The following is a 12,778-nucleotide window of genomic DNA, read 5'->3' as shown; positions in this document are numbered from 1 at the left end:
TATTTTATCCGTGAGTGAGCAGCGGCATCCACACGCGCCAACGTTCACTCAACCCGGAAGTAACACAAAGTGGATAAATTTACATTTCACAGCAGCAAAGTTATGAAAGGAAGATGAAAGGAATGAAATAAGTAGAAAAACAAAATACATGAGCTCATGAGAGACTCAACTTTGCAAGCCTCTTTATCAAGTGGGATTCTGCCATAACATTTCAGGAGTCGTGAATCTCGGCTACTGATTTTGTGATGATTGAAAATAGAATTAACGTGTTGCAGTGAGGTTACAAAGTCCTGTACAACCCATCCAAATACACAGACGCTTTCACATACAGTGAGACCTCAACTTACGGACTTAATTGGTTCCCAGACAGAGTGTGTAAGGCAAAAAGTGTGTATCTCAATTTTTATTTCCCATAGGAAACCATTAAAATGGGAATAATCCGTTCCCGGGTTTCCATAAAATATACTTTTCAACTAAATAAGCCTTAAAACTACACACAACATACCTTATTCTATGTATAATAAATATGCTATTGTATTGTAATGAAAGAAATGCACTGCATTGTATCATAAAGTCACTTTGTTTACATTTGTGATGGTCATTGATGGCTTGATGGAATGGCGTTGGAGGTCGAAGGTCAAAGGGAATTGCTGTTTGGAAAGAGGCACATTACATGAGGACTGTAATTAAAGAAATAAACTGTGCTGTAAAATAAAGTTTTATTTACCTTTTTGATGGTCGTTGATGGCTTATGGAAGGAGAGTCACCTTCCATAAGGACTGTTGGTAAATTAACCTGGTGTGGCTTCTCTTCTTTGCTTCTTTGGAGACCCCTCATCATTTTTGCTGATTAAAAACCTCTTAATTGACACCTGTTGCTTTCTGACTTGTAAGGTCTTACGAAGCTGAGGCATCACATTATCGATCATCATGTTGATGATTGTCATAGCCACTGTCTTTTCTGGATGGAACTGTTCGGTAAAAGCCTGCACATCATTCCACTTTGCCAGCGTTGCCTTGATGAGCTCACTTGATGCTGCAGCCATCTCCTCGCCCTCAGATGTTCTCGAACCAGCCGTTGCTGGCTTTAAAATCTCAATAAGCGCCGAACTTCCAGGTTGGCGCATGGCGATATTGGCGTGAATTAGCCGTGCTTTCTCGCATAATTTGCTCACGCTGTCGCCGGATAGCTGCTTTTCGTTAATCCAAATTAACAGAAGTTGTTCAACTTCTTCCATTGCCCGAGACCGTCGCTTTGAGAGCACGGAAACGCCTTTTGCAACAGACGCACCTTTGATGACTTCTCTGTTCCGGAGAATGGTAGCAATGGTTGACTTAGCATAGCCGTGCTCGGCCACTAAATCACACAAACGCACACCTCGTTCGTGTTTTTCAATTATCTCCTTCTTCTCAGCGACAGTGATTTTATTTTGTGTCTTCTTGGGCTGAACACGACCCTGTGGTTGTTTTTTTCTCGGTACCATCATAGTAAAATTATGAGCAAAAAGCTCCAAGTAGGCGATCGACGTGTGCATTCAATGAGAGGGGGTGTGGAAAGTAGCGCCGGCTGGAGCGCTGTTCGGTTGTGTGCCTCCGCCCGAGATCATTCCGCCAGATCCGAAGGTCGTGGCTTTGGTGTTCTTCCGCTGAAGATTACTCCACCAGCCGTGGTGGGTGTGTATTATGAAAATAGTGCGTATTATAAGGTTTAATTTTCATAAATTTGACGTTCATAAGAATCCAATCCAAGATAAGATGTTCGTAATTTGAGGTCTTACTGTATAGGCAAAAAAAATATATAATCAGGTTGAAGCCAGTGAGATTCTACCACCCATCATACTGACCGCCATCAAGATGAAAACTCCTGGCTCCGCCACTGACCATGACTGTGGTCAAGCAGAACAACAGATAATTGACTATAAAGTGGAACCTCACATACTTGGGGTTCCGCGCCTATGGATTTGCATCCTAGCGGATTCTTTTCAATGTCTTTCAATATTTAAAATAACAAAAGAGTTAAAAATATACATATATTTTTTATTTCCAGTGTATGTCAATGAGCCTTAATTTCTACCCAAATTGTTAATGGGTGTGCCCAGTTCTTATTCCGTATGAATAGTGGGTGTCCACTGCATTTACAGTAACTTTCAAATGACATGGAATGCTTAAATCCCAATGTTTTTTTATTTATTTACATTGTATTTATAAGCGCCTTTCAAAACTCTCAAGGATACTTTACAGTCACAGGATGTTGTTTATTTAAAGGACAACAGACACCTCCCGACAAGTTGCGACTATAATTTGTAAAATCACTTCAAATGACTTCTACTGAGCATATTTTACAAAGATTCCACCGCATACAGCTATATTTTACGTTTTAAGACTCGCACTGAATATTCAGGAAGTCTTGTTTTTGAGTTGGTGACGATACCTACCGTGACGTCACGGTAGGTATTGTCACTGATCGAGAAAGCGACACACAATGCATTTTTGGGTACTTTGTTTGGTCTGAAAACTCTGAAATTAGAAGGAAGACACATAAATAACGCGATGGTGAATCGTTGTGTGTTGCACCAAGACTACTATTTGATACGAACTGACACAAATTCCCAGCAGACAAATCTGCCCATATCCAATGGAGCTTGGGCGCCATCTTGTGCATTTTCTGGGATGCTACATTTCAGTCCAGATGCCTCAAAATGACACGGAATACCTTCTTTCATCGATTGCAAACATTTATACTTTCCTCTTCAGAACTATTTGAATCATATTCATAACTGTATGAGTAACAAGAAAGCATCTTCTCCGAATCTGAAGCCATAGTTGTGATTAGCGAGCGAGGCAAGACGTGTTGCCGTGACGTCACGAACAAGGGGGCGAGACCTTCTGAAACTCGCCATTTCCCGTTTCATTTTGAAGTCATTTTTGGACACTGTCATTTTTATTGGTATTTTTCATTTGACTAAAAATATCAGCCTGTGTGTTTTGGGTATTTTAGATCCTATAAAATGTTTTTCTGATGTCAGTTAGGAAATAAAAAAATGGTGTCGGTTTTCCTGTAAATGACACAATCTCATTTTGTGCAGGATACCACCACTGATAGAGCCAAGAATCTGCCTTTTTCATCATCTCCTGTACAGATCACTTCTGCTGCCCCAGTTCAAGCACATGGTATTAATGTATTGTATTTTATTCCTTTTGGCATAGCTCCATCATGTGGATGTGTAATGCAACTTCAGCCAATATTGTGGCTTGTTTTTCCCTGACCCTTATAATGCGCTGGGCTCAAACAACATCTGAAAAAAGTTTTAAAATTGGCCATTCATTGAAGGCTTATACTCCGAAGCACCTTATCGTGCGGGAAATACGTTAGTTTTTCTTTTAACCACTTTTCATGTGACATGTATTCTTACCAATGTCTGTTCTGTTTTGTTCTGTTGTTCCTCCTCAGTACTTCCACATCCCTATCCTGCTCTTCCTACTAATGTGATTCCCAACATTACCAATATTGCTGCACAGCCTGGTTTGCTTGGTCATACTCACACTTTTCAAGTGAGTTTTCCTTCTACTTTGTCCATATTTTTTGGAAATACTGTAGGTTATGAGAGAAAAAAGTTGCTCTTGTTAATTATTATTATTGTTGTTGCCACTGTTGCATTGAAGTTTTACTCCTACACACAGACTTCTCTTCCTATGAGTCAGCTCCAGTCTGTGAGCCAAGTTTATCCAACACGTATCCCATGCATTGGTAAGATAACGAACCACGCGAAAGACTAATGCTTTATCAGACACATCCCATCCAACCATCCATCCATCCATCCATCCATCCATCCATTTTCCCTGCCGATTTATCCTCATTAGGGTCGCGGGGGGTGCCGAAGCCTATCCCAGCCGTCTTTGGGCACTGTCCTCTGCAGGGGACACCTTGAATTGGTTGCCAGCCAATCACAGGGCACACAGAGACAAACAACCAGTCACTCTCACACTCACACCTAGGGACAATTTTGAGTGTTCAATCAGCCTGCCAAGCATGTTTTTGGAATGTGAGAGGAAACCGGAGAAAACCCACGCGGGCCCAGGGAGAACATGCAAACTCCACACAGTGAGGCTGGACAGTCTCAAACTCACGACCTCTGCACTGTGGATCCGGCGTTCTAACCACTCGGCTACCGGCCCACCGTCACTTACCATAATGTTAAATTTGTATGTTTCAAGTGACATAACTATTCTCCAGGCTCCAGTGACGTGACTTCTTTTTTGATGATCGAGACACGACAGCAAAACACAGAGGTTCGGTTAGCTGTGGGAAAAGTAGCGGATAAGGTCGATCAACTTGCATCAAAGGTACAAAATCCCAGTGTATATTAAGTGCATAACTTTAACACAAACTGGCCCTACTTTCTACCTACATTATTTTATTTATTAGATAGATGACCTTCAAAGGCAGGGAACTGTCTCCTTGGGACTGTCTGGTAGATCGATGGAGTCCTCCATGATCCTGCAAAACATCCAAAGAATCATCCAGGTATTGTCATGTTACTACAATCTCAAGCAACTGTGTCATTCTAGCGAATGGACATTTTGGAATAATTGCTGTTTTAATAATGCCAATGCGCTTGATCATGGTCGTCAAAATAATTTTCAGCGCAGGGCACATCTGAATGATGGTTCTCTTTGAAAGACAGTTGTAACCCTCGGTCCTTGTCAACCTGGTAGATGTAACTGCGGGTGATGAGGCAAATAAAAAATCCTGAGAGCCTGGTAATAACCGTGGACCAGTATGATCTTTTCCACCCAGTTCACGAGGAGCAGCTTGGACCAGATTGGTTTGCATGCCCTGTCACGAGTTGCATCCGGTTCATAATTGCTGATCTTACATTTGTTTTTGTAATGTGAAGGAAAACATGAGAAGATCCGCTTCTAAAATAATCTGAACTAGACATCATGTCCCACAATTCAGAAATAGTGTTAAACATGTCACGCACTGCCATGCCCATATTCAGTGTATCTTTGAATATGTTAAAGAACTTCAGGTGGCAAGAATGACCCGTCCTCTGTTGTAGTCTCTATATCTTGAGGTAGTCTGGCTGCAACCACAATTCTCAGATGCTCCATCCTTCAGCTGCTCCACCATGGACACCCTGGAAATATGTTGGTTGAATATGGTGTTCAAAATAAAATTGTATTCCAGTGTTTCCACGGACTTTTAATATGAATAAATAATAACCAAAAAACAAGAGAAAGAATGTATCTTTAAAAAGCAAAAATGTGGTGAGACCAGCCATGATGTTTAGACTGGATACAGTGCCACTGAAGAAAACACAGGAAAAAGCGCTGGAGGTAGCAGAGATAAATATATTGAGGTTTTCTTTGAGATTGACCAGGTTGCATAGGATCAGGAATGGGTATATCAGAGGGTCAACTCATATTAGAGGTTTTAGAGAGAAAGTCAGAGAGGCCAGAAGAGAGAGTGAATATATTGGGAGAAGGCTGTTGCCAGGCAGGCGACTGAGAGGAAGCCCTAAGAGGAGCTTTCTGGATGTTGTCAAAGAGGACATGAAGGTAGCTGGTGTGAGAGAATAGGACAGTTGGGTCGGTACAGCATCTGCTGTGATGCAGACCTTGTCTTGGTCTATCGTGGTGAAGAAAGAGCTCAGCCAAAGGACCAAGCCCTTTAGTTACTGGTCAATCTGCTTTCCAAATCTCACCTGTGGTCAGCTGTGGGTCTTTAATGAAAGAACTAAATCCCGGATATGGGTGTCCAAATAGAGTTTCCTCCACAGGGTGTCCTGACACTCCCTTCGAGATACGGTGAGAAGCTCGGTCAGCTGAGAGGGCCTCAGAATAAAACCACTTCTCCTTCACGTTAAGAGGAGCCAGATGGTGCCGTGGGCACCATCTGGCTCCTCTGCCACCTCACATCCTACTTGTCGGGCATACCCACTAACAACATTTAACATCACACCTTCAATTTCTAGCTTCAGACTCATCATTCTATCTATATCTATATTGAGAGTGGATGGATTGATGGATCTATATAGCATTTGAACAGGGGTCTGTAACTTTATGTCCACTGCATAATCCCCTGTCCTTGTTTGTAGGAAAATGAAAGTTTAAAGAAGGACATATTTGAGAAAGGCTCTCGAATTGAAGAGCAAAACCACAAGATAAGTGAACTATTCAACCAAACCCAAAGGTAAGCCTGAATATATATATTTTTAATTGTCTCAACCGTTCCTGCCCAGAGGCCAGATATCATGCCTAGTTGTGTATTTTGTGTAGGTATATGGAACAGAATAACACACTTTTGGAAAAAAGAAATGACTCTCTCCAGTTATCAAGTGAGTGGAGTCAGGCAAGACTGCTGCAGGCTGAACAAGACAAGGTCAGTATGAGCTATTTATTGAGAGTATATGCAAATTGAAGTGATTCATTAGTAAAACATGGTCTTCTTGTTTTGAATACCACGTCCCAAGCACCAACAACTATAAACAACAGAACATAGACATTTTAATTTGTTGTCTTTCCCTGAACCGATAGATTTGTAACCTGGCTAATGACCCCTTGATGTGAAGGAGTTTACCAAGTCCTAATTTATGTCCTATGAATGAGTTTCCTAAATCCTAAATTCTGTCCAAGGCCAGATCTCGTACATGAAGATGACAGATTAACAGGCTGTGCCTGTTCACCTCAGATTGACCCCAGGTTTTCTGTGCTTTCATTGTGGGCTTTGTGTTGAAACTTTTAAATATGATAACTTCTATTCTGTCTATTCTCTTTCATCTAATTACTACTAAATTGGTATGAACCCCAAAATATAGCTTTGTTTACATTGGTTTTAGCATAGACATGCACCATTTTTTTTAATTTCTGACTTATGACTAGGTAGGATGCAAAAGTCCGATCACACATGGATGTTTTACCTAACTACCTTTGAGATAGATTTTGTGAGATCAAATTTTATACTTAAAATACTCACATTTTGTAAAAAAAAAACAGCGGCCATGCTTGAGAGACCTTTATCTTTGCTTCTATTGTATCAATAATCAAAATCAGAATAATCTTTATTGCCAAGTATGCATAGCACACAAGGAATTTGTCTCCGGTAGAACACACTGCACTTGTATCATCAAAAGAAAAATCGAGGCACTATTTTAGAGAGTTAATGACTTGGAGGAAGAAGCTGTTTAAATGTCTGCTGGATTTGGTGTGCATGGATCGGTAGCACCTGCCTCAGGAGAGTAGCTGGAAAAGGTGGTGGGCAGGGTGCGGAGGGTACAGTAGTATTTTCTGCGCCCTTGTTTGGATTCTTGCAGTGTGCATGTCCTCGAGAGTGGGTCGGGCGGTGCCAATATTTTTTTTCCACCATCCTGTCTATTGAAGTTGGATTTTGTCAATTCCTGTGGCGACCCCGAAACGAACGGTGATGGAAGAACACAAATTGATTCAATGACAGCCGTGTAGAAGTGTCGTAGTGCCTCCTGTGGCAAGCCATGCTTCTTTAGCAGCCTCAGGAAGTACATCCTCTGTTGGGCCTTTCTCAGGATGGAGTTGGTGTTAACCTCCCACTTCATGTCCTGGGAGATTGTGATTCCCAGGAACTTGAAGGTTTCGACGGTTGACACAAGCCAGTTGGATAGTGTGAGGGGCAGCTGTGGGGATGTTTCCTGAAGTCCACGATCATCTCAACTGTCTTGAGCGTGTTCAGCTCCAGGTTGTGACGGCTGCACCAGAGCTCCAGCTGCTCCACTTGTTGTCAGTACGCAGACTCGTCGCCATCTTTGATGAGATCGATGACCGTGGTGTCGTCTGCAAACGTTATGAATTTGACAGCTGGGTACGTTGAGGTGCAATCGTTTGTGTAGAGAGAGAAGAGCAATGGCGAGAGGACGCATCCCTGTGGCGCTCCAGTGCTTGTGGTGCATGTTAAGGATGATATAAAATAATATATAAAATTTGGTGTCAGGGTGTATATTTTGGGGGTGAAGGAAAATAATAGAATGTCTTTCATGTGCCTTTCCACGACAATATTAGGTAAAATATGCAATTGTTTAAAACATCAGGCCACATTGTAGTTTTGCTATTCCTTGGATTGGATTTGCCTTTATTAGTCTCTTGGAGGGCCGTTACACATTGTGGTTTTAAAATCAGAAGTCCATAAGAATGACTATTATTGTGGGCTATATATGACAATGTCAAAATTTGGTTCAGACTTTTGCAAGTATCATGGAACTTGACATGCTTGATTTGCTTACAAGGGCCATTTGAAATGATATGGTGGGCCAGATCTGGCCCATAGACCTTGACTTTGACACCTGTACACTGGATGTAGGCATGCTATTCAATACAACACAGCTTTACAATTTATATAGCACTTTTCACGCTGTAACAAAGTGATTTGCTTAATATAACCGTACGTCCAACAAATCACAATATTGATACGTAATTTAGACACATTGGATTACAAGCCGCACTATTGACTTTTGAGAAAATTTAATGTTTCCAAGTCTGCCTTATAATGCGGAAAATTCTGAAATGTTTCTCTCTTGCTTCCAATGTGATACTCTGTCAACTGTTTTCTGACATGACCTTCCTTGATTTTTAATTATTACATAATTTGTGCTTTTTTTAAATGTTTCACTCTGGTTCTTGTGACATGGAGTTTAATTTTGTGTCGAGCTGCCTATTCCACATACTGTCACTGTATCTTCCCGAAGGTCCACCAGATTCAGTTGAGGGACGAACTGGCATCAACTGCAGCTCATCTTTCTCAAGTGCAACTAGAATGTTTGAGTCATCAACAGAAGGTTTTGGAGCTACAGACTAAATTGAGCACAAGTCTGCTTGACCGTAAAAGGCAGACTGAACACATCACTGACCTCGAATCACAGCTGGAAGGTTGGTGTTCATACATATCGAAAGAAAAAGCTGCTTAAATTTGTATATCCACTGTGCAGTACGGAAATTTTACACTGTATCTTGCTGTCTGCATGTGACATTACAGTAAAGTCTCGTTATATCGATATCATTTATATCGATAGTACTGCTTATTACGATACTATTTCTATGAACGCAAGGAGAACATTTACATGCCGCAGGATCGGATATATCGATAGTCCGGTTATATCGATATTTTTTCAGACTCCTGAGAATATCGATATAACGAGACTTTACTGTATTTTAATTTCTAATGAAGCAATTGTCATCTTAATTATATACCAGCCTGTGGGAAATGAAAACCTGATAAGAATTCATACATCCAAACAGGAGTGTGGAAAAAGGAATGACCGTATTTTCCAGAGGACAAGGCATACCGGATTTCAAGGCGCACCTACAATTGATGACATATTTTTAAATGGTCCAAACAAAGAGGCCTACAATGAGTTGTATGCTAGGCTCAATAGCAAGTAAGGAGAGTCTGATCTTTACAGTTTGGCGAGACAGAGGGACTGTGATAGTAAGGGCATGCCGCAGGTTAAGGTGATTAAAGGATGGAGATGGCAATGTAATAACAGGTACCAGTGGTGTGACGGTAAGATGGAGAAAGTACTTGATGAATGAGTAAAATGAGAAACAACAAAGAGTCGAAGATGTGACTGTTGTGGACTAGGACGTAGCAAAGATTAGTAATGACAAAGTGAGGAGGACGCTGAACAGGATAAAGGGTGAAAAGGCACTCGTGACTGATGCTTTACCAATTGAGGTATGTGTAGTGCAGGGGTGCTCACACCTTTTCAGCATTGGAGCTACTTTTGAAATGACCAAGTCAAAATGATCTACCCATTATATTTATTGGGAAATATATTGAGCATTCTTGCAAGTAATGTTGATGTATGTAGCACAACACACCACAATTATGTACATTCTTTGCCATTACCTCAGTTCACTCTGATGACTGACAGATGAGTCAAACACACTTTGAAAATGTCATCCTGAAAAAAAGGTGTTCCTCCCATTCCGTATGAAAGTGATATTTTTTTCTTCTCATATTGCCCAGCTCCCTCACTCATTTTTATACCCTATTTTACGTTTAAGAGGGAAAAAGTGAGCGAAAAATTAGGATATAACTAACAACTAACTTGTTAACTTTGCAATACTCAGGGCCGTTGTTTGAGCATGCACAGTGTACCTAATAAAAAGATGTCATCTGACTGGTTGTCTGGTGTATCAATGTGTCACGTCCGCTCGAGGAGTGGTGACAGGACTCGAGGGACGACGGAAGGTGGTTAAGGTCGGATCCAAAATACACGGTTGAGACAGTAATTCCAAAAAAGAGTCTTTACTGAGACACATATGGCATGAACAGAAAATAAGGCAAGGTAGAGGCCAATGACAAGAGCAAACCTGCGTGCGGAGGGGTGACGGGGAACTTCCTGGAATACACCGACAACAAATGAACGGTAAGGGTGGCTTTTATAGCCAGAAGGCGCAATTAAGGAAATGGGGAACAGGTGCGTGAGTCAGGAGAGCCAGGAAGGGAGGGGCCCGCTCCCAGGAGCAGCGGAGGAAGAGACAGGAGGGGAGGGGCATGCTCCTGGCGTCGACGAGGATGTGGATGCCAATGAAGTGGCAGGATGGCGGATAGTCTGACATCTAGTTTTTATTCCAAACAAATCAACTTTATTTGTATAGAGTGAGTTCATAACTATGTCACATCACCTTGTCATGCGATCTACCAATAGTACCTTGAAAATCGACTTGTAGATCGCAATCGACGTATTGAGCACCCCTGGTCTAGTATTTAGGAGAGGTGGCAGTGGTGTTAGTGACTGAGTTGGTCAAGAAGATCTTAGATGGTTTAAGAGCAAATGAGATGTGCAGAGTTGTAGGAACTACAGAGGAATACAATTCCTAAGCCATGCAATGATTGTTTTTTAAATGACTTTGCTCCATGTGATGTCATGAGAGGCTCGCTCTCAGCGGGACAGGACAAGGAGCGCAATGGGCGACAGGTTTGAATACAAACAAAGGTTTTAATAAAGGGTTTCAGGGGGAATTCACAAGTAACAAAGGCAAGAATAGTGTCTCTTCCAATACTTAAATCATAATAAAGACTCTTCTGAGGTGAAACTGAAGACAGAGTTCTTTTCCATGGGTTTCTAGGCCTCACCCCCCTTGATGTCCTTCTCAGGTAGCCTAGCCACATTTAGCAAGGGTCCAAATCCAGTGTTCTGTCATCTGGTCCCAACTGGCGATGAGTTCCATGCAGCAATCGGTTTCTCCACAGCTCACAGCAATGGAGCTTGTCTTCCCCGCCCGCACACTCAGCGGCTCTCCGCCTTAAAAGCCTTGCCTGCCAATGAAGCCGTGATCAGCCACAGCTGTGGGGTTTGAATTGCTGCCTTCCACCAGATGGGGCCAAAACTCTCTCTGGGTGAAGCCATCTTAGGGGGATGTATTTGCCCTCCAGAACCCAGCCTCTCGTGACATCACAGCCACCATACCTGTTTAAGCTTATCCGCCCTTACACACCTTCCTGACGACCAGGGTCTGCCGACCAGACATTGTTAGAAATATCAAGGACTAATCGGAGGCTCACGGGTAATGAGCCTTTTCCGTTGCTGGTCCGCTCTGATCTTAAAACCAAAGTGACTGAATATTTGGCATGCCCCCTCACAGCTCATCTTTTAAAACAGGCCTCAAAACCTACTTGTACTCTTTAGCATTTGACTCATCATAATTCAGACTTGTTCTTAGTTTTACTTCCTGGTACTTTCTACTGTCTTTGTGACTGACTTATTGCTTGTATATGATTGTTGCTCCATGTTCAGCACTTTGTATGCAGAATTGTCTGTTTGAAAATACTCTATAAATACAGTTGAGTTGAGAGAGAGTTTAGTATGTAAGTTAGGGAGATAGTTAAAGCTAGACTAAGAGCTTAAGTGAGCTTTTGTGATTAACAGTATCGTTTAACGGCAAAAAAGAGTACGACAGATGCAATGTTTGCTTTAAGGATGCTGATAGAAAAGTACAGAGAAGGTCAGAGGGAACTGCATTATGTCTGTAGATCTGGAGAAAGCGTATGACAGGGTGCCCAGAGAACAACTGTGCTATTGCATGAGGAAGTCTGGGGTAACAGAAGTATGACAGAGCAGTGCAGGACATGAACAATGACTGTAAGACAGTTGTGAGGTGTGCTGTCGGTGTGACGAAAGAGGAATTCAAGGTGGAGGTAGGAATTCACCAGGAGTCACATCTGAGCCCCTTCTTATTCCCTAAGGTGATGGCCACTTAATTTCCACGGACGATGGTGTTTGCAGATGACATTGTGATCTGTAGCAAGAGCAGGGAACAGTTGGAGGAGAAACTAGATCGGTGGAGGTTTGCCTTGGAAAGCAGAATAATGAAGCAGCAAGATGGAATACATGTGTGTGAAGGAGAGGGAACCAAGGACAAGAGTGAGGTTACAGGGAGAAGAGGTAAAGCTTTCTATCTATTTGAGTTACTTACCGGTTGAGTCAACGCGTGTGGCTGCCGCGTGTGGCTGCCGCTGCTCACCCACAGAAAAACTTATCCTGTGACTGTCAAGTGACCTTGAGAGTTTTTAAAAGGTGCTTATAAATTAAATGTATTATTATGATTAGAGAAGGTGGAGGATTTTAAGTACTGTATTTTCCATGTTATAAGGCACACCGGACTACAGGGGGAAATGGAATTGTGGCTGCTGACAGTAGTTGCGTGACCTGTTGTGGTTCAATATTACTTCACATAAGGTGCACTGGCGTATAAGGCAAAAGGTCATCTTTGGAAGAAATGAAGACTTTTGAGTGCGCCTTTTA

At 42.0% G+C, this 12,778-nt stretch overlaps 1 protein-coding gene across 6 annotated transcripts in view; it reads left to right on the top strand.

The window, feature by feature from the left end:
• The window catches only part of fkbp15b (FKBP prolyl isomerase family member 15b), a 45,219-nt gene that overhangs the window by 14,056 nt on the left and 18,385 nt on the right, over positions 1-12,778 (top strand). For all 6 annotated transcript variants that reach the window (XM_088995045.1, XM_088995047.1, XM_088995046.1 and 3 more), the window contains 8 exons: positions 3,086-3,170; positions 3,451-3,551; positions 3,681-3,747; positions 4,234-4,343; positions 4,426-4,524; positions 6,101-6,195; positions 6,282-6,384; positions 8,717-8,897. In XM_088995045.1, the coding sequence (XP_088851171.1) occupies positions 3,086-3,170; positions 3,451-3,551; positions 3,681-3,747; positions 4,234-4,343; positions 4,426-4,524; positions 6,101-6,195; positions 6,282-6,384; positions 8,717-8,897 (841 nt within the window). The remainder of the gene's footprint in view (positions 1-3,085; positions 3,171-3,450; positions 3,552-3,680; positions 3,748-4,233; positions 4,344-4,425; positions 4,525-6,100; positions 6,196-6,281; positions 6,385-8,716; positions 8,898-12,778) is intronic.

The sequence above is a fragment of the Hippocampus bargibanti genome, linkage group LG04 (genome assembly GCF_051943395.1).
Source record: "Hippocampus bargibanti isolate YZ-2025 linkage group LG04, ASM5194339v1, whole genome shotgun sequence".
In the NCBI taxonomy this organism is placed as follows: domain Eukaryota; kingdom Metazoa; phylum Chordata; class Actinopteri; order Syngnathiformes; family Syngnathidae; genus Hippocampus; species Hippocampus bargibanti.
This window is presented reverse-complemented; position numbering and strand designations above follow the sequence as displayed.